The sequence below is a fragment of the Sinohyriopsis cumingii genome, unplaced genomic scaffold (genome assembly GCF_028554795.1).
Source record: "Sinohyriopsis cumingii isolate HCF-2022 unplaced genomic scaffold, ASM2855479v2 utg003158l, whole genome shotgun sequence".
In the NCBI taxonomy this organism is placed as follows: Eukaryota; Metazoa; Mollusca; class Bivalvia; order Unionida; family Unionidae; genus Sinohyriopsis; species Sinohyriopsis cumingii.
In genome coordinates, this window is record NW_028316414.1 from 72,946 (window position 1) to 99,704 (window position 26,759).

Here is a 26,759-nt window from a genome sequence, read left to right on the forward strand (position 1 = left end):
ATATATATATATATATATATATATATATATATATATATATATATATATATATATATATATATATATATATATATATATATATACTGTTGTTTGTTAGTGCGGATTCATATATATGTTTGTTAGTGTGTTAGGATAGATAGATAGATGGATGGATAGATAGATAGATAGATAGATAGATAGATAGATAGATGGATAGATAGATAGATATCCTGTTCTTTGTTAGTGTGGATATCTGTATATATACTATTGTTTGCTCGTGTTGATTCATATATATATATATATATATATATATATATATATATATATATATATATATATATATATATATATATATATATATATACCAATGAATCATTGCTGCAGCCTCCATAAGAAGAAACCCTAATGTTAATTTTATATATTCAGTTAATTTACAGTGGCAGATATTCATTCTCATTTAGTACATGTTTCTATAGCGTTTAAAATGATCAAGACTCTTATTTTATGAGCATAGAATCAAAAGGTACCATTTATGTCTGATTAATATTTTTTAAAATTTCTTTTAACTTGTAATATTTTGTATATACGTCTAGTGTGTGTGAATGTATGTGTGTGAGAGAGAAAGACTTCAGAAATCAGATTTGCTATCTATTGCATATGATGTCTGTTTGCAATTACATAGCACACACATCCCCTTCACATTAATATGTCCATATGTTATGGAAAGGTTTTTGACGCGGCAGATGGTCTATAATAAGCTGTAACTGGGTATTCTCTGTGTGATCCACAGTAGTTCCAATAGTATTCGGCTCGAGAAAAGCAGTTGGATATCCAGATATCTGGAATGAAAATTCATAAGCAAATAGTTTTAGAGTTCAGAATGTGTCCCTGTTTAGTCATTTTCAAACCAAAATACAACGACGTACAGAAAACTGTGCATACACCACTGTAACATACAGCTGTATACCTGTATGTACAGTGCACATTGCATAGTTCATAATTCAGTTCTTCGTTTGATGTATACCTGTATGTACAGTGCACATTGCATAGTTCATAATTCAGTTCTTCGTTTGATTCATACCTGTAAGTACAGTGCAAATTGCATATTTCATAATTCTGTTCTTCATTTTATGTATATTTATCAAGCGCCCTTCATATCATTATCGTATTGATTTTTCACGAAGAAAAGCTCATGAAAATTTTGTCTTTTTAATAGCAGTAGATCAACGTGTCAACACTTTTAAAAGAGCCTTCACTTGCTGACTGGATAAGGTGATACATGTCATCACCAAAACTCTGCTGACAGCATGAATGGATAGCCTATCGTGTCCTGAAAAATATCGTCAAGCCCACGAAACCAAACGACCGACATCATGTGCTGGTAATGTACATTTACTCATTTTGACTATCTTCATGTAGTACACGTGATTGGAAGACTGGATAAGGCAGGTTTTACAGTTTTGGTACTACATATGTAAATAGGGTCAGATTACATAGCCATATTGGTGACAGGGATGTGATTAAATGAATTGCCAAATCTTCATAAAAGTTACTTTGCAATGAAATTTTGTTTCTTGAAATTATTTTGAAAATGAAGTTTTAAAACATATTGCAACTTTCTTTATAAAATATAAAATAAACTTTGTATTTATTCTTTGGTGTAAATAGTTCACGAAAACAATGAAAAAGATAAATCTTCATGAAAGATGTCATTCTCCTATGAGAAAAGTTACAAAAATGAGTTGTCCTTATAGGGAAGAAAGAAACTTGTTACAAATCATTTTCTTGTGAGAAATATTTTTTTCTTTCTATAAAAGGCGGAGTGAATATTGTTGTCCTTCTGACTGTCGGCCTGTTTCTAATATTGCTTTCTCACAATATCTTTATCTCTCCACCATGTCCACTGCACTTTGTGGATAGTTAGTTTTTAGCATAAAGAACGAAACAACGTATCAGCTTTTCTTGTTAAATTTAAACTTATTCGTTGATATGATATTTGAATTCATCAAGAGAAGACAGGAGAAAAGGAGAAACATAATGTAACACAATGTAGCGGAGATGCAATACCGGTATGAAGATTTGCCGCACCCCAAGCATCGTAGAACATTGATTTAACCTCTGTATGTGCAGGACACCGTGGAACATGGATCCAGCATCCACCACCAGCAGTTCTGGTTCGACCTTACAAATGAAAGTGTTCAAAATATACTGTACAGAAACTTAACATTAAAGATATCTTTAAATGTCCATGTCAGTAAGTGCATCGAAACGTGGCAATATCTTGACATTCAGATGGCCTTTTTTCTTTTGACACATGCCGTTTTTGAGGCTACGTTTTTGTCTAAAGAAATTTGAATATTTGATTTAGATCTTTCTTTTTCCTTCCTTACTCTCTTTCTTTCTTTCTTTTATTTTTACCATATTCATCATTTTAAATTCATCAGGAAAATTTATATGCATTAATAATGATACATTACCAGTGGGTGCGAAGATGATTGTAACTGGATATTGGTCACTGCCTCCGCAAAACTGCCACATATCGTAGGCACGCGATAGACAAGCCTCTTGATTTGCTGATGCATTCGTTATCCCCTCAACAACGGAGATCCCTCCACTGTTGAAAGCACCCATTGCAGGACAACCGTAGTAGGCGAAAAAGCAACCGTTTCCCCCTAGTGTCATGGCGCCTATTTAGGAGAAAGTTCTGCTGATGGGTCAGACGTTATAAGCATAAAGAGAACAACCACAATTAAAGAAATGATAAAGTTAATTAAAAAATTTGAGCAGAATCAAAGGGATATAATGAGAGACACAGACCCATGCAATTTAAAGACATATTTTGTAAAGCAAATAAAAGAACATATTAACACTACGCACTCATTTTGCATAGTCTGAATGCTTCGTTAAATATCGGAAAAGAAATTAATCACAACAAGTGTGTTTGTTATTTTCGAATTCCTGTGTGCTCTGTTTGGATGTTACTAGCCCAAGCAATTAAAACTTTCAGCTGATATAAAATAATTTCAAATAGTGGCATGTTTGAATGTGAAAGAAACCAAAAAGTCAAAATAATTTGTGACTATAGTCTTGTCTCTGTTACGGGCGAAATATTCATTTATGTGATTGTACCTTATAAAAGAGGAAAAACCTCAAATATTTAGTCTCGTACTAACGGATTCTAAAATTTTAATTCACTTGCCATAAATCGTATACATTTATGCATGAAGAGGTTTGGTTGAACAATGCAGTTGCTTTCAAAGAAGACATTTAATTGCATGTAAATAGAACTATGGAGAAAATACTTTAGTCAGTACAGGCATGCGTAGGACTACAAGTCTTTACGCACAGATTTGCAAAAAGGGGTGCAGATGGAGCTGGCAGGGTCTCGGGAAGAGGTGGAGTGCGACTGGGCTCGTGAGCAAAACCATAATGCAAGCCCTATACTGGTGGAAAACTCCAGACGTCTCTCATAATAAGCAACTAGAATATGGTTGTCAAGGTGGTCGATATGGGGGGAATGGGAATTTAACATAACAGCTGTATGTTACTATGGGGTGTAAATATATTTAACAACTGAATGTCAATATAGCTGGAAATTGTATTATAACATTATGATTTTACTATCAGATAGAAAAATGAGAATTTAATATGATGATCACGGGGAGGAGAATGGAACAGGACGTATGCAGGGTACGAATATGAACGGGCAGGTAAATAACTTCGCCTCTTTCATTGTGGGTACCTTCCAAGCTGGGCTATGTAAGTAGTACATATCTTGTCCCATCGAATCAGAGGCCAGATATTCACAAACAGGAAGAGTCAACGTGAGGATGATTAGCTTCGTTCTCCACTTTGGACAAGGGGTTTTCCTTGTTTTGGTGTCTGCTGCTGCTGCAGCTGATGTTGCTCCTACTGTTATCTTTCTTGGGACCGTTCCCACTATTCCTGTCGAAATTCCTGTTTTAGTTGTCGAAGTTTCTATGGCTTGCACACGTGTTTTTTAATGTTCTTTTAAGACAAATTTAACTGGAGAAAATAATATTCGGTCCAGTATCTGCTTTATACCAATTTACTGACGAGATGATGAAAAAATCACTGTTGGAAGTGGTAGAATCCACTTCAAAGTAATGACTCTCACTGTATTCTACGATATGGGAGTATATGAATACTACATTCAGTTTGACAGGGTACTTGAAAAAGATGATGATGATGATGATGATGATGATAATGATGATGATGATGATGATTATGACGACAACAATAACGATGATGGAGTTACGTAGCTAGGTCCATGTTTCTACACTGAAAAGCAAACAAAAAGAAAATTTATCTACATTGTTTTATGCGTGGAAGACAAGAGTGTGCATGGTAAGATATACGTCTGTTGACTTAGTGAGTGCATCGCAAATTTCATCGATGAAAATATTCCAAACTGTATCGACGAAACGACAACCATTAAAACAATATTCTTCGGGCATGAGCATTTCATACATAGTTAATCGATATTCAACTTTTTGCTTTTTTTAATAAAAGTGTGGAATCCTTTTGTCTATATGTGTTATGGGGTCATAGCTCAGATGTTTCCGGGGAAAAGGAAATAACTAACAAAATCAGCTAGTAGACGGTGATTTGAGACTTCAACATCTTCTAGAGCGAGGGCATAATTTAACTGGATGCTCCACTCAAGTTTCAATAGTGTTTTACGCCAAAATTGACAGTCTCATGTTGAACAGGGTGTTTAACATATTGTTGTCATGGTGGGAATGGGAATTTAACATAACCCTTTTCACCCATAGTGACACCCTAATGTTATATCCCCTTTTCCCAAACAGTGCATTATAACTTTAATTTCCTCCTTTCTCCTACGTTGACATCTTAATATTAAGTTCCCATTGCCGCCATAGTGACGTCAAACTTTAATGCTTAATTCCCTCTTTATGTCATACCTACCTCTTAACTGATAAAAACATTTTCGTAGCAAAATAGATTATGCAAAGCATTATGAAAACCAACTGTATGATTTCACAAGCTGATTCAAATTCACAGCTAATAGAACAGTAGAAGCTTTTGGTTGAAATTGGTACCGGGGTGGGGGAGCTGCGTTCTCACTGTCTACAAACTTACATATTTTCGTTACATGAACTTGAAAGGCATTTTATACAATACTGTTTTTCGTTACATCAACTTGAAGGGCATTTTATACAATATTGTTTTTCGTTACATGAACTTGAAAGGCATTTTATACAATACTGTTTTTCGTTACATCAACTTGAAAGGCATTTTATACAATACTGTTTTTCGTTACATGAACTTGAAAGGCATTTTATACAATACTGTTTTTCGTTACATCAACTTGAAAGGCATTTAATACAATACTGTTTTTCGTTACATGAACTTGAAAGGCATTTTATACAATACTGTTTTTCGTTACATCAACTTGAAAGGCATTTTATACAATACTGTTTTTCGTTACATCAACTTGAAAGGCATTTTATACAATACTGTTTTCACTGACATTGTGTTCCTCTCGTTGACAACTTTCTCTATGAAAAAATACTGACCTGTGGGACCGTATATAGCTATCACATTATGACGTGGTGATGATCCACAAATTTTCCATTGTTTGGCTGCTCTAGCTAAGCAGTGCGATTCATCTTGACCGGCCATTTCATGGGTCTCTCCATAAGAATCTCTCATTGACCCCGTCAGGTTTGGATAATTATGACAGCTATCGATTACAAGCCAGCATCCTGGAAAACACATAGTCCTTTTATTATTTATCTGAATACAGGCGTTCTTATCATTATTGCTTGACATTCGTTATTATTTTGATAACAATTTGTAATCATAAGAATTGAAATTCATATTTGACAGGATTAACGAAGTCATGAAGTTAGATAAATCGATTACATACTATACACAAAGGTCCTTTGCTTCGCTACGGCCTCTAAGTCAATATGCATTCAATTCTCAAGCTTGATTATTTCATGGATATTGTGAAATATGAAATAACGTGTTGCAATTATCTATCGACTTAAACGTAGAACATCAAACTTACAAATTCAGCTTAGCCCGAAATGGTTGAGTCACAGTTACAAGCAAGAAGGGACATTGAATGTAAGGGAAATTATAATTGGGACTTTGTACTTGCTAAGATAACTGTAAAGTTGATAGACCAGACAAAGAACACATGCACACGCATAAATATGTGTGTGTGTTCTTCCTCAGTAACCTCATGCGCAGTAATGCTTTGTTACGTCTGCATCTTTAAATATGGTTCTCAGAGACTTTCTACCGATTAAGATATGTGTTGGACTACTTCGGACCGTACTGACGTCAATATCCTCCGCATTCCCGTTGACACAGACTTTGACAAAAATAACAAACTTAAACAGGAGCACTCTTAGATTCTTGCACTCTGTGTGTGTGTGTGTGTGTTGTGCAATCATTTCAGCTGGTTATGATGGTCGCCAAACAGTCAAAACTATGAAATATTGTTCCACCCATCAAATGCAACATACTGCATGCACTGGGCAATACATTACAGACTACCTGCAAGACTTTACACGTTGTACATATTGCAGAAAATGTTTTGTTTATAAAACATTTAAAAAGCACGACGATATATGTATAAGAAACGATTATATCAAGTATCAAATTGTTCCAAATTAAAGTCTTTAGTAATATCAAACATAGCACAAGCAATTTACTAATCTCTTCAAAAGAGAATTTCTCTATCTTGTGACCAGAAAGGTTTTATAAGAACATTCTATCACTGACAGTTGCAGATGCTTCCGAAATTCGTTGTAAATTACATGAATAAGACTTTCCTCATCATTGTCATGACAACACAATCATCTTCCATATGTATATATGATCTTTAATTTTAGTATTAAATTAACTGATTAGGATGCTTACCTTTAGTAAGCTGTGTTTGTTTTCACACGTACCTTTTTAGGAGGGGGGTAAGGGGACTGTTTATGCAACCCAATATTTAGAAAATTTGGCGTTTGTTTTGTTTTTTATCACAATATTTAGGTACGGAAACAAATAACTAATTAATCGTCACTAAATCTACCTAAATGTCACAAAGTGATCAGTTAAGAAATTTAGTTGCCTCGAAAGGCAACTAATTGTTACTACTAAACGTAAAGACTTGTTAATAATTCGCACGTAAATTAAGCAAGTAAATTTTCGTATCGAAACGAATATAATGCAAGATATTGGGAGTAGAAACCATTGTATTGCTACGGATTGCTGTAATATCTGTATCATCTATTTAATTTATAATAAAGTTTTATTTAAGTCATTTGGGTCTATGACAGTCATATTTTAAATTCTTTAATTCAGTGACTGCCTAGTAGTATCGAGAAGTATATGTACCCTAAGGTAAGTAATTTCATTCATATGCCAAGGCTGAGCGCTAAGTTCAAGTCAATGGCTATTTAGGTCAAACACGCCACGGTATATCCAAATTCTTGTCAACAGAGCGCAATCTTTGGAGTACATTTGTACTGTGAATATATCACGCATGCCCTCGTTGTTGATTTGTTCAATCGTTTGAGAAAGTTATAACATGACTGCATGAGTTATTTTTAAATAATACGATTGTTTGTTGAAGAATCCTTTAGTGAATCAGATATTGTTTATTTATGCAGCTTTTGTAAGAGTTGTCGAAAGGAAGTGAATTGTTTGTCCGTTTAAATGTGGAAACCTTTAATTTAAGCACCCAGTTCTTTGAGGATTATGTGATTATATTCACGAACTTCATCTCATTAAAATTATCTCATTAAATTTTTCACTATTGTTTATCGGCTTTTCTTCCCTTGATATTATTTCCCTGACAAACATAATATTTTTTCATCCAGTGCCTTTTGGGAAGATTGTTATTTCCCGTGTGATTACTAATTTCGCATACATCTAAAATTTGCTTTAGTGAAAGGAGAAGAACATTATAAGTCAACAGCTTTCGTGCTAATCCAAGCACCTTCGATTTTGAAGATGTTATAATCCCCAACTATGAATTTATGAAAATAAAATTTCTTTAAACTAAAATTTAACAAACTTTAATTTTGGAACGTAAAATCCATTTTGTACTTTGCATTTCATTTCTCCATTTCGTTTCCTCCTGTTTGCAAGCATTACAAGTCACTTATTGCGTCAGATTCTTTTAAATATTCTTGTTTTTTTTAAAGAAAAAAGTCCTAAAAATGACCTATTTAATATCAAGAAATCACCAGTCCAGAATATAGACTGCTCTATCTGCATCAGTATTAGATTAAACTAAATGGTATATATGAGTATTGGACAATTGTCAGATGGCTGGTACACTATATTTGTAATAAGACAAGTATTGTGTTCTTAAGTCTTCCAAACAGAAAAATGGGGTCGTTGATAAAGTTCTCCAGTTCTTTCATATAGGTGTCTAGTTCATTAATTTGCGTGCCGACAATTTATAGCCAAACAAAGTATCCATCACCAGTTTGGAAAAGTGGTTGATTCAGAATAAATTAACCTTCAATTGACCATTTGTAAGGAAGTCGGAATATTCTTACTGAACTTATGATTTCACACAATTTCATCCCATATAGTGGATCGTCATAAGTGACACAACAGGGAATCTTACTTCTATGTAAACATGCTATCAGGATGCCATCCTTCCATGTGTGGATAATTAGACAACTGATTAGGCTTCTTATGCAAAGTAATATTTTAAGATGTTTACCTTCCTTTGACACATTATATAATGTATTTGGATAAGATCCATCGGGCAGATACGGGTGCCGTGGCTCCGGACGGGGTGCGCGAGTGGTACACGGAATATTATTTGGGTGAGCTGAGATTGATGGCGGTTTGGTTGTCTGTGCTGTATCAATACAAAGACATTCAAATATGAATTTATGATTAGCACCTCTCTATCTCTCTCTCTCTCTCTCACACACACACACACACACATACATACACATACGCAAGCACACATATACATACTATAAAGTTTAACTCCCAAAAGTTTAAGTAAAGAAATAAGCAAACAAGATTTAAAAAGTGTTTAATGATTGAACGATAGGAAATTAACAATCGACGTTAAAATAGACAATCAGAGAGGTGAATAACCAGTATATATATTTTACCAGCCACCAACCAAAGAATTAATAAAAATGCGTTCAAAGCAACAACCTACTTTAAGCCAAGACGTTTCTTTTTGGCAAAATTTCCTCCTCCACTAACAGATTGCACCATCTAAAGCTTTCATATCATTCAGTCGTTGTAATAGAAACAATAACTATGTACTTTTGTATGACATTTTATAGGGACAGTGTGACCTACTTTAATGCATATTGAGCCAGATGTGAACACGTGCTATTCGTTTGGTATTTTAATGACACTAGATGAAGGCATTGGCACTAAAACGTTACCGAAGAGGAGTCATATACAGCAAAAGCTTACAATGATGAATGTGATTTTTTTTGCAACAGAGAGTAGCAGAGTGGACATGGTCCAGCAAATATACTATACGGATCATACTAAGTCAATGAAAAGTAGAAATTTCCGAAATTAGTCCGCAATTCAACCAACTGCTTGACAGTTTCACAGTTCGTGCAAACTCGGGTATGATAGAAAGATCAAATCCAAATACTTTAAAGAGAACTCATTCGCTAATAACTTAACTGTTACAGCTTTACAGTAACTTGTATGATGCTTGTAAACCAATATTCAGGAAATATGATATATTATATCCCATTATGTTTGAAAATCTTACAGATTTGTTTGTAAGCTGGTCCGGTGGGAAATCGTGGTCCTATCTCATTAAGACTCAATGGCTGCGGAAAGTTTTCTGCATTTGCCCAATCAGCCAAGGAGCAGCGAACACTGAAGTCCAATTTCAATGGATCCACGAACTCCGATTCATCCGTTGCCTAATAAGCAAGGATAAGGTCTGCTCGTTACTACTTTAGTTATTTCATGCACAAACATAGAAACACATTTCCATCCTGCACTTTATTATGCCTGTAAGAGGAACCATTCCAAGAAACCGTAAAAAATCGTAGGTACACTATCAATGCGAAATGACTGATATCACTGTGTTCTTCCTGCAACCAACTCGACCAAATCTTCGTCCCAAACGGTGTATAAGACTGAACCTTTAACAAAGGTAGCATGATGCGTACATACATCACTTTCGTATACACTGAGCTATATATACAACAGTTATCTTTAATAAAATAATAGCTTCATATATATATCCTTTATTATCATTGCTTATTACAATATATATCATTGCTTATTACAAGACATATGTACGTATGTAAGTGAGTCAGTCTTGAATAAAAATAAAGTCATTTTGAAAATCAACGGACCGATGAGTGTGGGTCACTTAATTTGTATTGTAACAAAATCCAAATGAACTGTTGACCAGTTTAGTCCACAGCTATTTGTACATGTTCAAGAAAATGTTACTTGGATGGAAGTATTTCTGAGAAGGGACAAGTACAAATTGGTCGCGCTTTTATTCTTATATATATTACATATACACTTTCATGAATTTGCTTCCTGAGAGAACATTTTTTTATAAAGAAAACGTAAGGGAAATTAGGTGTATTATTTTTGGAAAATTCTACATCTTTACCTTGGCGAAAATGACCAATAATCAAAAGTAATTATTTTTCCATTTTTCTATTTTATCAACGTATTATATCTCACTGTAGCGTGCAACTCTGTTAAAGTAATTTTTCCCATCCCTAAGCTGGACATTTAAAATAGGATGTCTTGTATTAGTACGGGCAAATCCTCATACAAAAATGGTTATACTTAGTACAGTAGATAGTTGGTGTAACATTTATTAGTATTACTTATACTTACAATAAATATTGAGGAGACATTAAACCAGCTGACGTTAGTGAGCGACCCAGCGTATCCATGAATAATGTCTCTGTTATTCCCCTGATATATAACATTGTGATGGATCTAGTTACCTGAAACAGTTATCTCGAAAAATCAGCAGATTTGATGGATATGCGGATAACGAAGAGATAGACACAATTTCTTTGCGTAGAAAAAAGTCTGAATCAAAACAAAAATTCTTTCTGAATTAATTCATAGCACCATATCAGCTCCTTTTCATAGAATGTCTCCACATGCAACAGTTCTTATATCTGCCATATTTCTTGTTTGCCAGCATGTTTATCTGTGATTTCCGTTGTCACCTAGAGAGCAACTATGCAGTCAGAGCTAATGTTGGTAATTAGCAACATCTCGACTTAAAGATTCACTAAGTAGATTTATTAGATTTACATCTTTAAAAGTATTATTAACAAACCTTCAGGAAATTCCTTGTGCATAGAGTCAATGATGGCTAACTCCGGATATTTGCTCTGCCACAGCTGGTTTCTGTACGGAACAGCCTGGGAATTTTCAATGTAACAATTTATACGACATGAAACCGTCAAAATTTGTGGTTTTATTACAAGACTGTACCTAATGGAAAATACAGTCGCCAAGGCGATATAAAATTTCAGGTCAAAGAACTAAAAAATGTAACTGCACATATAACAAATAAATACAAAACTCATGAAAATTGTAAACGATAAAAATGCTGTCTTGATAATGTTACAAGCCTTGTGGTTATCGACCATAAATATATTCCAAAATGAAGGCAGTATCATGTACCTGTCGACGATATAAATATTGTCTAAAACAATCGGGCTACAGTTAACTTTTACAGTCTAATTACATGTTAAAAATAATTATGATGAATGTTCATTTCCTTAATATTTTCCATCAGTGCAAATATTGTGACACTTTTCATTCTAAATCAGCATCACAAACACCAGCGTTAACGAATATATGAGAATATAGCAGATTTCGTGATATATTTATCAAAATTTAATTTATTAAGTCAAATTGTTCACTGATAGCTGTTCTTTTTCCACATTTGTTTACGGATTATAGAGACGACATTATATCCTACGCTTGAGGAAATATGTAGCTTCCTCGCTCTGGCACTGAGCATTAAGAGGTTAGTGTTAGGACTGGTCCGCCTGGTGTCAGGATTCAAGAGATGAAATACTATCCTAATCTTGAAGAAATATGTAGTACATATTTAATATGTATTCAGTATTTTTGTGTCCTGTAAGTAGATCGAGGATTTCTTCAAAAAGTAAAATCTTTAAATACCCATAATGTCCACTGCCTGTAATACCTGCAAGCTTAATTGGTGTTTAACGGCACTTTCAGCACATCATTGGCTGTATAATGCCGAAGAAATGAGAGCTACATGGCTTGCAAAAGGACATATGGAGGCAGCCGGCTATGACCGATCGGCGATGGAACCCGCAATTCTTGCTTTACGTGTTCCACATTATTCTAATGCTAAGATCAAAACATTACGACCTAAAACTGAAACAAGGATTAAAAGATAACACAATCATAAATAAACTTAACGCGCGTTCACCATATTAATAATTGTACTCGTATCTCTGGTGGCCTAAGTGGTTAGAGCGTCCGCCTCATTGTGGGAGGTTGCGGGTTCGAACCCCGGCCAAGTCATACCAAAGACTTATAAAATAAAATACTAGCAGCTTCCTTGCCTGGCGCTCAGCAGTAAGAGGTTAGTGTTAGGACTGGTCGGCATAGTGTCATGATAAAATGACTGGGTGGGACATCATGCTGCATGTCTGCGGCATGAAGTCTCAGTGCTAGACATCACTATAAATTGCCACACTGCAGACAGGGTAGTAATATAACTGAAAAATTGTAAAAAGCTACGTTTACAATCCAAATCACATACATACGTAGTCATATCTCACTGGCTATAAATAGTTCCTCTGTTTGCAATACTTTCCTCACTTGCAACGGAAACAATGTTCTAGATGGTGCTAATAGGATGTGCCAAGTAGTGTTGACTGACATGATCTTGTTGATAATTATCACCTGTTTTAAACGTTTGTCTTTTCAACTTGAACAAACGGAAAGGATCAGATCAGATCCAAATGGGTCAGCGCATCTCTGTTCTGGCCGTAGATTTCTGAGAACACAAACGTCTATCGTTTTCGTATGACTAGTGGGCAAGAAATAGGTTTTCTTTTGACTAGTGGGCATGAAATAGGTTTTCGTATGACTAGTGGGCAAGCAATAGGTTTTCGTATGACTAGTGGGCAAGCAATAGGCTTTCGTATGACTATTGGGCAAGAAATAGGTTTTCGTATGACTAGTGGGCAAGAAACAGGTCTAAAAATAGTTTCATAGACGTATGTCGATTGAAGAATTCCTCATTGCAAGAATGATTGCTTAGTTGTTTTCAGACTGGGGGCATATAGAAAATAGTCTAGCAGACAAAAGCTGGTCCAATCAGAACGTTGCCGAGTTTTTAGTTTGTATCTTCTGAATTACACGGCGATTGTTGCAATTTTAAGGTCATATGTCGAGAGTTTCAATTTAACATGTTGAATCACATTGATTGTGCTGAAAGTTCCATTTTGTATGTTGAGTTTTTAGATTGTATCTCTTGAATTACACAGCGGTGGTAGGACATTTTATTGTGGTTGTCAGAATTTTTATTTTTACATACCGTGAAATGATGTATTGGTGTTAAAAGTAACATTATACAAGGTCCATTTTAACAATTCACAATAATATCGAGTATTAAGATACATCATTCGTGCATTCAACTATGAGGCGCCATTACCTTTCATGCATTTACAGTTTGAAAGTTAACATTCAGGTCGAGAATTACTATGAATTTCTTCGTTAGAGGTAGCTCTCATGAACAAACCGCTTCATTTTTTAACAAGGAGACTGCTTCTCGTTGCTGTGAAATTCAACAGATGAAAACTAAATACTCGCCATATGAAATGGAACTTTCATCACAAACAGTTGCATACAACGTGTGAAGGAGGGATTCTCGACATATGGTACTGAAATTTCAACCACCACTGTGTAATTCAAAATATACATTGTAAAACGTCGACATAGGAAATAGAACTTTACACCAACACTGTATAATTTAACATATAAGATCTAAAGTCTCGATCTAGAAAATGGAAATTTCAGGACCAGCAATTTGATCCAAAACGTGGTATTGGATTTCTTGACATACGACATCAAAATTTCATCTGCAACTTTCTCATTGGACCAGCTTTTGTCCGCTACGGCGCCTCATACCTATACAGGTAAAGGTAATAATATTGAATACCACATGTACTATTATTGAGATCATTACATTTGTAGCTTGGGAATTATAGAAATCCACACATGGCCTTTCTCAGCATGGAATACATCATCTTTTTTGTTACAATGGTCTTAGGTTCATTTCCAGAGGTTTTATCTACTTCGTCGATCCTCACATCACATAGTTAAAACTGAAAAACTATAATCTCAGCTTTGGACAGTACATACTTGTACTGGGCGTGTAAGACACGCCCTAACATGGATGAAACTGACATATTTTTCCCATTAGTAGCCTCCACATGATCCAACGTTTACCTTCTGCCAACTATACACTTAGCTGTAATATTTATGATCTTACAGCATCCATCCAGTTATTTCTTGAAACATTTTGAGGTGTTTTCTTGCTATATTTATTCAGAGACAATTAAATGCAGGACAGTCCATTCCAGAGTCACAAGATGCATACTGTAAATTTTGTGAAGACCAAGAAAGGTACTTTTCATTAGCTATTTTTCTTAATCATTAAGTAAACAAATGGAGACGGATTTTAAAATTATTGTTATGTTGTTAATATAAAATAGCTTTACTGCATGAGAAGAAAATTATTTGACCTATCAATAACATGCTAATGATTAGGTCACTAATTAGATTTTACGGTTACTACATCGAAAAATCAATTACTTTAAATAATACACAACTATATCCGGAGACACTAAATCATTGTTGTCATCAAATTATGTTTTAGACCAGATACCCTAAATCATTGTCGTCATCAAATTATGTATTAATGGGCGATCTGAATCTTCAAAAACAAGATCTTTTTGTTCTTTCTTTTTACTTTGAAAAATGTTAATATTTAAAAGTGGAAGGCAAAAACTCTTCAATCGAACACTGTTTATTGATTATCATATTAGTTCCTGAAAATAAAAAGAAAACCATCTTACTAATGGCATTTGTCTTGTTCTGTGTGGCTACTGAGACTTTCAGCGCGTAATTTTATTCTGAGACATTTTGCACAGCTTTGAGAAGATTGATAAAGGGGAATACTACTGGTATGAAATTTAGCTTGTACGCGCCTTTGTTCCTGGCGAAACTTAAAGCCCAACCTAACTATAAATGTTTCCGTTACTCATAAAATACAGCTTTACATGATACAACTTTAAGTACAGTACCAGTGGAAAAGGAGAGGTTTCCTAAATACAAAGGTATCACAAGAATGAAGGTAAATTTGATGCCATGATCGTATGCAATATGCTTAACCCGTGGTGGTTCGTGTGTACTTGTTGAAATATTGCTAGGAGAGTGAAGCTACCTCGTGGTCAAATAAATGTTCTAACCACTGAAAATAATTAAAGAACTTCTTTTCTAAAACTAAACCGTTTTTGATTCCCTCATTCGGTAGTCGTTCCCTGGGGAAAGTGTTTTAATCGACGACCAATGGTACCCGGATGGGACAGTTTGCTCAGACACACGAGGTGATAGGGAGGCAGTCGATCAGTCGTTGCTATGTGCAAAATTAATTTCAAATTTGACTGCCTGTCTTCTCTCCCCTCCTCTTTACAGTAACATAAATTACAGCAATAGTTTACCCAGTGTTTATGTTTCCCATTACGTCATAAATAACACAGCAAGTATTAACCAAATATTGTAAGGTTAGGCTTCTATTCCTTTGCTCTTTAACACCTTTTTAAGACCTTTTTCGGTTGTTATTTCTTTATATGTGGTTTAGTTACATCTATTTACCGCGAATGTTTGTTTATTTGTCTCATTTCCTATTGATTTTGATGATTATCAATGTCTTACTTCAACCATAATCTTTCGGAGCCGCTTCACTATAAGTTAACAATCATAACGAGAAGATCGAAAGTAGACATGGCGGAAATTCAACTTCCCAAAGACAAACAGTTGAGCTATGATATTGCGTTCAAAAAAACAAAGTTCTGTTTTAGTGAACAGTACGTCTGTGCATCCCCTCACAACATTAGATAAGCCCATCCAATACAAACCCAGTCGTACAAAATAAAAAAAGAAAAATACTAAATGACAAGGGAAAAAAAGAGAAAATGAAACGAAAACCACCCATACCCCCAAAAACAAAAACCCAGCAACAACACCACCAAATTATGTGTGCTGAAAGTCACATGATAAAACTTCGAAGAAAAAAGAAAAAGAAGAGAGACATCCAACGCATGTAAAAATGATATTACCATACTTCGGAAGTAAATTTATATAAGATGCAATGCATACATATAATACTAGTCTTTATGTTTAGTATCTACGGAAAAAGCATCACTTAAAATGCCTCGTATCTTTAATGTACTTTTGAAACAACTTAAATATATTCATATTTTGCTCAAATTGTAAGTTCAGGTGTGCCAAATAAAAGTGTGTAGGGATCTGGATTGGAATTTCGTTAAACCTGATTTATATATTGGGGTGCGTATGACAATATACTGATGTGCACTTTCTGCTTCTACCCCACAAGCGACTGTACATCGGGTGATTGTTGTAGTCATCTTTTTTTGAGGACGATGCATTCGTTTCTGATTCTAGTATAAATATTAGAATCTTTGCAATCACCAGAATGAAAATAAGAAGGAAAGATTTTTTTAGATGGTTAACATAATTTTAAATGTTAAGAAATCGCTTTCCTGTTTGACTTTTTTCAGTTAGGGCGTTCCATATGAGAATGGAAGAGTTAGGAAATATTTGTTGTTATTTCAAGTCTGGTATTTATAGAGATGTTGGGTCGATTACATAAATTGTATCCTGACGTTTATCCCACCAACGGAGGAAGCATTTCATTTAAATAGCATGGTGAATCATTATAAATAATTTTATGAAAAGTGCAAAGTTTGTGAGATTTTTATCTTTTTTCTGAGAGGGGGACTATAATAATATTAAAGGAACCTCAGAACGAATCCCGTTCCCATGTCGATCGATACACAACTGATAGTGAGTAGTATCTGTTTTACATAATATTGAATCCAAAGTTTATCATTATTTTGTACAATGTAACATTTTTGAAGAAAAGAATATATATATATATATATATATATATATATATATATATATATATATATATATATATATATATATATATATATATATATATATATATATATATATATATAATGACCATAACTCCACCCCCAATGATTAGTTCTATTTCGGCTAATTGATGGATTTGTGTTCTCCATCTAATTTATTATCATCACTTTTAATACATTTATCAAGTTGAGTATCCATCAGGCAAATTATATCTAAGTCATCGAAGTTTTCAGCTCGAAATTCAACCTATTGTGTCTCGGATGGATCTTATGTTTAAGTGAACAAAAGAAGCGCGTCATCCGTTTTTACAGAAAAATATGAATTTACACGGTGAGTATCTCATGTATAGGAGTGGGATTTAGTTTGACGTCATCTGTTAGTAAGAAAATTAAAGTAAGCTTAAAAAGAAAATAATGTATCATATCAATAGTATACGGGATGGAGCTGATACCTTGAACGTTACCTTAAAAAAGACAATTTCATAGATAACATATGACATAGGTATAAGAAAATAATGAAAATTTAATGACCATAAATTTGAAGAATGAATTTCGCGAACATAATAGAGATTTACTACAAAGAAGTATTACAATATTTGCAATTATCAGATCGGCATGTAGTAATATTTTCTGTTTTGTTAAACGTCTAGCTCAAAATAAAAAAGCAATATATGCATTTCATGTAAAGCAATAGTGCTTCATATACGATTGCATGACTGAAGAAATCAAAGTGCTTGGTTCCATTTTCTGGAATTTTGGGTTGGGTTTTAGGCGTGGCTTGGAAAAAATGCAAAAGATAACAACATAAGGAAAGTTACTAAAACACAATACATAAAGACACAATTATTGAAAACAGCGATTGTAGGAATTATTGGTTAATGAAATATATTTGCATCAATCAGGTGGTTAAGTAGTAAAATTGCATATCACTAACAAAGTACATTACGAATGTCTAATATAAATTGACCAAAAATACATTACGAATGTCTACGAGGACTTGGCCCGAATATCTATCACAATATTCCATATGGTCACCATGTCGGCATACATGACACGTGTCAAACATGTGATTTGAATTTCATAAACATAGCGGTAATTAAATTTGTAATATTAAAAATAATTTGTGCGAAATTTAACTGTTTTGTTAAAAATAAAAAATAAAAATAAAAATCGTGAAGTATTTTGTCATGAAAATATGCTGTTTAATCGTAACAAAATTACTCGGGAATTTCCGTACATTCCTTACCGACGGAAACCACTGAAGTGCAAGAAGAGTGAAAATGAAACATGGTACGTAACACTGGAAGAAACTACAGCAACAAACCGGTATACCGGTAATACAGCGCACCTCTATTTTGTATTTACTTTGGGCGGATTTATGTGCCAGTGCGTTGTCATGGAGTTGATGTATACCGTGTGCCAGGATTCGATAGTGTTCCACAACTTTTGGCAGTACTTTAGAGACAAAAAATATATAGGGAAACTGAGTAGTCGAGCAAAATTATCTGGACGACCAGGCCTTTTGCATGGAAAGACAATGTGTATAAAGCTTCCTTGACAGTCCGACTACCTTGAGCGATTTCTGGTCTCTATTTTCTAAAACCAAACATTATAATGTTCTTTTGAATAAGGTTGAAAGAAGTAATTCTTTATACCATCTCCTAAGACAATCTCATTCAAACGTCTTCTGGTCGCTCTTTTCATACTTGGCGAGCAAAGATTTGGCGATCTCAAGCCGGGTCCGTTTTTGACCAGCCATCCAGAAATACCGTACATATCTTAAACAATATATTTTAGCTTTAATTGATTCGTTAGCATGTTAAAAACAGCTGCTAAATTGATGCCTGTAAAAGTAGAAGTATTATACACTGTGTATGAAGCATTTTTATCATTGACCCTTTTACAGCTATCACTTTCCACTCATCAATCACAGACAACAATCTTCTAGAAACTTTGGTCACCATCCATAGATCCTTGGATTTCAGAATATATTTAAAACAATGAAACAATCTTAGAATTGTAGGATATAATAGAGAATTGCATCCGTAAACTTTATCCAAGTCGGCCTCGTTAGATTGCATCCATAAACTTTATCCATGTCGACCTCGCTAGATTGCATCCGTAAACTTCATCCAAGTCGACCTCGCTAGATTGCATCCGTAAACTTTATCCAAGTCGACCTCGCTAGATTGCATCCGTAAACTTCATCCAAGTCGACCTCGCTAGATTGCATCCGTAAACTTTATCCAAGTCGACCTCGCTAGATTGCATCCGTAAACTTTATCCAAGTCGACCTCGCTAGATTTCATCCATAAACTTTATCCAAGTCGACCTCGCTAGATTGCATCCGTAAACTTTATCCAAGTCGACCTCGCTAGATTGCATCCGTAAACTTTATCCAAGTCGGCCTCGCTAGATTGCATCCGTAAACTTTATCCATGTCGGCCTCACTAGATTGCATCCGTAAACTTTATCCAAGTCGACCTCGCTAGATTGCATCCGTAAACTTTATCCAAGTCGACCTCGCTAGATTGCATCCGTAAACTTTATCCAAGTCGACCTCGCTAGATTTCATCCATAAACTTTATCCAAGTCGACCTCGCTTGATTGTATCCGTAAACTTTATCCAAGTCGACCTCGCTAGATTGCATCCGTAAACTTTATCCATGTCGACCTCGCTAGATTGCATCCGTAAACTTTATCCATGTCGGCCTCGCTAGATTGCATCCGTAAACTTTATCCATGTCGACCTCGCTAGATTGCATCCGTAAACTTTATCCAAGTCCGCCTCGCTAGATTGCATCCGTAAACTTTATCCAAGTCGACCTCGCTAGATTGCATCCATAAACTTTATCCATGTCGGCCTCGCTAGATTGCATCCGTAAACTTTATCCAAGTCGACCTCGCTAGATTGCATCCGTAAACTTTATCCATGTCGACCTCGCTGGATTGCATCCGTAAACTTTATCCATGTCGACCTCGCTAGATTGCATCCGTAAACTTTATCCAAGTCGGCCTCGCTAGATTGCATCCGTAAACTTTATCCAAGTCGACCTCGCTAGATTGCATTCGTAAACTTTATCCAAGTCGGCCTCGCTAGATTGCATCCGTAAACTTTATCCAAGTCGGCCTCGCTAGATTGCATCCGTAAACGTTATCCAAGTCGGCCTCGTTAGATTGCATCCGTAAACGTTATCCAAGTCGGCCTCGCTAGATTGCATCCGTAAACTTTATCCAATTCGGCCTCGCTAGATCAGATAGAACCATAATAGCACGCGGATTTTACAATATGCTCTTTGCTCAATAGCAGAATTGTTTCTCCTTTACCAACATTTTTACGTCACTGTCTTTAAGCTATGTTATTTCACACACATTTCCGCGATGTAAGTTTCGCAGCAAATCTTTGGCTATAATATATCGTTCAGCATTAACATTATTGACAGGTTCAAAATGAACGAAAGATTATAACAAAATATTCGAAATGCTTCAAATACCCCTTGTATGGCCTTCATTTCATTATATTTTTAAAAATAAAAACTATTATGAATTATCATTTATAATTATCTATTCTAAATGTTTTCTTTATTTTCCTTGACGTGCACTTTCAGCTACGATTTCTTCAATTTGATTCCTTAAAATGCGCCCCGAGTGGTTATATTAGCTAGGATTTCGGCATAGATTAAATGAGAAATGGACTTTCAAACCGGTGACAACTTTTTGTTCTTATATAAATACAGTCATTTGTCATCCTTATTTTAAGGTGTCCCAAAAATATAAAAGGAGCTATTGAAATTGATATTTATTATGCCAGAGTTTGTACAGAAAATTATTGATGATTGCAAAAAATGTTGATGATTAGGAATATTGTTTTAAAGTCACATCCCTTTGTGTCTCTCAAGTATAGCTTATTTATGTTTATTGAATATCGAAACTACAAAGCACGAGACTTACAGGCAGACGACATAAACAGAATTCAAATGTATTTTACTGGATTGCGTTTTTTATGTTAAAAAAACAAACAAAGACAAGCGTTCAAACTGCCCCACAGTAAATACAACAACAGCTTCGCTGCAAATCATAGGGCGATTTAATAAAACAGCAAACACAAACACTAATGGAAGAACAGAAGCCTAGGTCCCCATAATAATAAAATAATATAGCTCGCCAATATTAAACTGACCAATATTGACTAATCTATTTCATGACATAATTTACTGAGCTAGTATACTCACATGCAAATTCCTATTGAGGTCCTGGTTATTAGTACTGTGTATACCTCGGCCGTCAATTTGCATGGCGTAGGCAGTAGCATTATAGAATATGTTGTAGCGGACGATATTGTCTCTACCTCCTCCGATATTTACGTGAACCTCGTTCTAAAATTTAACAGAAAGCAATTACTAGTATGACCTACTTAATTCCAGCTTTGGTAGGAGATCACTGTCAAATATGTGGCTTGTTCCTCTAGAATCAATTTGCATGACATAAGCAGTAGCATTATAGAATATGTTGTAACGAACAATATTGTCTCTATCTCCGCCAATGTTGGCGTGAACCATATTATGAACCAGGTAAAACAAACAGAAGACAAATTATTGAAGTTATTTTGGTCTATATATCATTATTATTTGATTCAACCTGCTGTATGCTTTTGGTATCTAATATAATGTTTATGAATAAGGTTAATTTGATATTCGTTTTAATTGCACCAGTTTATATCAGATTGCAATGTAAAACTCAATCTAGAATTGTACGAGGTGAGTGTTTTTGTCGAATTCTATTAATGCTTCTATTCCTTTCAAATGTTGAATAGGTGTAAGGTTGTCTAGTTTTTCCGTGTCCAGGGGATACACTGTTACTTTAAACTCTGTCAACAACTGACGTAGTTATTAGGTATACGTGCAAAACCAAAATTCAAAACTTTGTTTTGATTTCTCAGATCAAAACAAAGTCATGTACTTTCTTCTTGATGCTGAACTGCAAGCTTCATATCACTCAAACGAACTGCTCCTGGTGTGATTTGAGTGCAGGTAAGGTTTTGTTCCGTTAGAAAAATCAATTAAAGAAACAATACAAAGAAAACCACGTTAGTGTTGTGTACCATTATCTGACAAATACAGCTAACGAAGTCAAAAATAAATTTATGATTGATATTCTAACATTGGTTTTAAGCTTCGGCCAATCTCATTTCCATATGTTTAAAACTTCCAATGAATTAAACTTCTGAATTTTGTTTAAGATTGATAAATATAAGTCGTAGAAGATTAAATTAAATGTTATTTTATATATTATATTCCAGTATGAAGCTACGGCTCTAACAAGGTGACCTTCGGTGTCCCACAAAATGTAATTATTCAGGTCATGTCCCGGATAGCATCTCTGTTATAATTAAAGATAATCTGAGAGGAGGAGGTCGAGGATGTATATGATTATTAGAAATATATTGATTACTACTGGTTTTCATAAGACAAATATTAGCACAGCATCGTACCTACTCATTTTCTTAAAAATGCTCCTGGATAAGTTAAACATACGCGGGCGAAACAAATGAATTTTTTTCTCAAGAAATAATTACATTTGGCCTTATTATTCGCTGTCTGTACACGATCCTGTTTTTTGGTGATAAGGCCAAATGAAAGCATATGTGTGATTCAGATTACCTGACTGACCATACCTTTTGTTTGAAGAAAAACAATAGGAAAAAGGAAAAAAGTCGGGCAATTGAAAAAGGGATGTAACTACTATCAAAGTTAAATTCAGGATGCGAATGACACTTATTTTCTAGTTAATGGTTCACTTAAGTAGCTCTTTACCACATAAAAAATAGTTTGTGCCAATATACCTACACTATTTTGTTTCTTAATATAACCAGCAACACATATATTTTTTATTTGCAAAACATAAAATAGTTCTGATATAGAGTTTAACGTTGTTAGCCCCTTCCTCGCTCCAAATTAGGCCAGGGGTCGATGATCAGGGTGCGCAAACAAAATAAATATACTGCCCAGAACATTTTAAGCAAATACTTATATTATATTGTTTATATTATATTGTAGCAAACAAGGGATCTCACTACCGACCGAATGAAACAACACTTGCTTGTGTATAGCTTGAGGTCGATGTTTTCCATATTTTCATACTTGTGTATAGCTTAAGGTCGATGTTTTCCCTTTTTTCATACTTGTGTATAGCTTGAGGTCGATGTTTACCCTATTTTCATACTTGTGTATAGCTTGAGGTCGATGTTTACCCTATTTTCATACTTTTGTATAGCTTGAGGTCGATGTTTACCCTATTTTCAAAGACCTCATGACCACAGTCGTTGTATACTCAATGGTCTTAAAGGCACAAAATACCACAAATATTTTTCCTCAAGTCACCCAATATTCACACATTTTAAGACAAGCCAATTTCACACTTGCATGAGATTTCTTGCTTCACATTTGTGTATATGTGTGTGTGTGTGTGTGTGTGTGTGTGTGTGTGTGTGTGTATACGTGTGCTTGTGGTTTGGATTATTAACATAGCTTTAACAGTTTGTCAGTCATATCGCTACGATGTCTGCATTGTGGCAGTTTATAATGATGACTAGAACTGGGGCATTATGTTGCTTGTTACCCGAGTCCCGTACCTAGCATTTAAAAGGTACGAACTACAAATGTCACATTTAACTCGTATAGCTAACTCCAAAGGTAAAATTTTACGCCAGAGAACTCATTGCAATTTAATCTAATAAGGGATGTTTAAAACTTCGTTGTGTTATTTACGGTTGCTTCTCTAAAAACACATAAACCACTTCTAACTTACGTAAATCTAACTCAGATCAGCAAACAAATAACATGTAACAAATGCCTAGGTTATTAATCCGAAAAATTTACACAAAGCAGCATTGCCTTTACACGAAAACTTCACAAACAAATAACCTAAATATAAAATGTCTATTAACCGTAGATCACGAACCTATATGATTCATCCGTGCTACTTTTGTCCATTCAACCCGATCATAAGCACCGAGGAAGCCCGTTCTTTGTCAATTCAGAAACAGTGAACACTATTTTTGTTAAATACAGCCTCGGAAGGAATTCATTACAAAATCATATTGACGTTTTTAATAATTGAGATGAAATTTGGTGTAGATTTTGGAAAAAGAAAATAAAGATATTTACAATAGATTGTCTAAAATGCGAAAGCCGAAAAAACAAATGTCGCTTTTGTCTTCTTCCAATAATAATTTTGGACACCTCAACGCAAACATTTTGCAATCAGGTCAGAATATTACAAAGACTCAGATTTAAAACTCATACTCAAATATAAATTCCATCGTCAGGTTAGATCGTCAGTAACTGACAAACAAACGTCATAATTTTTAGTTTAGCTTGATTATGAGTGAAGTACTTTGTTTAATAATGGGTCACTATTAAATATTTTGTACGTTTACTTAGGAATATACACACATATATGGTTACATCATACCATTGGAGGAATTAAATTTACATATTTACACGTGATCTTTTTCCATTATGGGAAGTTTCTAATTAAGAAATGCTTACATCAGAGAAGACGTTGTACTCTATTGTCACAGAAGAATACTGGTCGTCCAGCATGATACCACGGACGTCAGCTCCTGGTACGTGACGTAATGTGTGGTGTATGAAGTTGTACCTGATCACTACACCTCGCTGTAAATAGCAAACATATGTGTGAGCAGATATATCGTCTTGCATGAAGTATCTTGGGCATCTAGTACATTTTTATTTTTGATCAGAATATTTTGTCTACATCAAGATAAAAATTGCACTAAAAGCTAAAACTATAGATATGCGAGTGACCATTGCCATCATGGCGTCAGAGGAAGACGGCGTCGTCGACAGCTTTATCCCAGTTGAAATTTCCATAGTATTTTAGCATCACCTTATGCAACGGGACAATCCTTCAGCAGGAGGCGGATGGGGGTCAGGATGGATTTTGAAAAATGGCAAAATAAATTCTCTGATGTATTGGTACGAAGAAAGAAAACTTTTCAAACAAGCTAGATATCATTGATATTGTGAGGTTTGATACTAAATATATATCAATAATTCCTGTATATAGAGATAAGCTATCTAGACACGTCAGTGTGTGACGTTTCGAACAATATTATTATACGTCAAATATAGTCACAAAATACAGTCTTAACCCACAAAGGTTTCATCCATATGGAATTTATGTTTACTTAAGTCAACGACAATAACGTCCTTAGGATCTCGTATTTGGGTCATAAATTTCGCACACTTATCTTGACAGTCCCGCATAACCTTCTTCCCGATCTGTGTAATCAGACATTTTCACGCAATATTAGCCTCATGGCCATTATATAGTGACGATATGAAACAAATTATGTCATATATCATTATTTTATATTCTCCTTGCAGAAAAGAAATATTCGTCTCACGCTATTTAGAAATGTATGACCATAGAACTATATTTCATAATTGTTTCTTAAATTACATTCATCACTTTGATCAAGGATAAACATAAAAACATACCGCCGTCCAGTCTCTTCCACACATCAGAGCTCCGCAATCACTGGCATTAACACAGGTGTGATGGATATGATTGTACTCTATCATATGATCGTTCCCCTACAATGCCAAAGAGGTGACAATTGAAACTTTTTACTGGTATGGAGTTGAAAATTGATCTTTGGTTACAGAAGTTTACTCGTTAGATGATTCTGTATTCCTGCCAACCATTTGGTAAAGATTTTCGTCATAACTATTTAAAATCCTATCAATATCGGTGGGAGGGTGGGTCTTGCCGTTCCACCAGTTAGCTAGAAAACTTTGCTACGAGTCATACAAACCTACTATTCTGACCCCGCCATCACTGTCATGGATATCGCATTTTGCCACGGTTACATCTCTGCCGTTCACATCTATGGCATATGCACCTGATATATATATATATATATATATATATATATATATATATATATATATATATATATATATATAAAGAGAGAGAGACAGTTGGATTAACCGATAAATTTATAAAATATATGGAAAGCAAAAGAAAAAAGCATATAATAAATATAATATTGTAGCATCTTGAAAGTACTGTTGCTTGTATCATCGGCTTATGGCGGACACTTTTTTTTATAGAGAAAGGTATTCTCATTTTATTACTAATTCAATATTATTTCATGAACGAGGGACAGATAGATAGCGGTAGTGAGAAATTGTATGGTTCAAATACAAATAAAAGGTTTTAATTAATAAAAAATATTTAAAGCTTTAAAATTTGACAAAAATATGAGTGCTTATCTCACAATCTAGGTTGTTCACTTTCCTTGCATTACTTATCTAATAGTGCTAAATAAAATCCCTTCTTCTGGTAATGGTGACACATATTATCATTAGTACTTCCGGCCCAGACTTTATCATGTAACACATATAACTCACCTGTATTCCTTACTTCTAGATTTTCGAATGTGACATCATGAATTAGACTCGCCACGAAACCGCCCCGACGACACGCTTCCAATGTGAAATCCTTGAAAACGATATTGGACGCATTCTGGAGTCT

At 34.7% G+C, this 26,759-nt stretch overlaps 1 protein-coding gene across 1 annotated transcript in view; it reads right to left on the reverse strand.

Annotated features, from left to right (window-relative positions):
- Positions 1-614: 614 nt before the first annotated feature.
- Positions 615-26,759, reverse strand: part of LOC149769854 (uncharacterized) — a 41,213-nt gene continuing 15,068 nt past the window's right edge. Inside the window, exons 10-22 of the mRNA XM_089949739.1 lie at positions 26,636-26,757; positions 26,042-26,124; positions 25,721-25,816; positions 24,746-24,874; positions 21,428-21,571; positions 11,297-11,381; positions 10,599-10,606; positions 9,740-9,896; positions 8,705-8,845; positions 5,541-5,729; positions 2,457-2,666; positions 2,047-2,160; positions 615-818 (exon numbers count right to left, since the gene is read on the reverse strand). Coding sequence (XP_089805865.1) covers positions 697-818; positions 2,047-2,160; positions 2,457-2,666; positions 5,541-5,729; positions 8,705-8,845; positions 9,740-9,896; positions 10,599-10,606; positions 11,297-11,381; positions 21,428-21,571; positions 24,746-24,874; positions 25,721-25,816; positions 26,042-26,124; positions 26,636-26,757 — 1,600 coding nt within the window. The 3' untranslated portion in view covers positions 615-696. The remainder of the gene's footprint in view (positions 819-2,046; positions 2,161-2,456; positions 2,667-5,540; positions 5,730-8,704; positions 8,846-9,739; positions 9,897-10,598; positions 10,607-11,296; positions 11,382-21,427; positions 21,572-24,745; positions 24,875-25,720; positions 25,817-26,041; positions 26,125-26,635; positions 26,758-26,759) is intronic.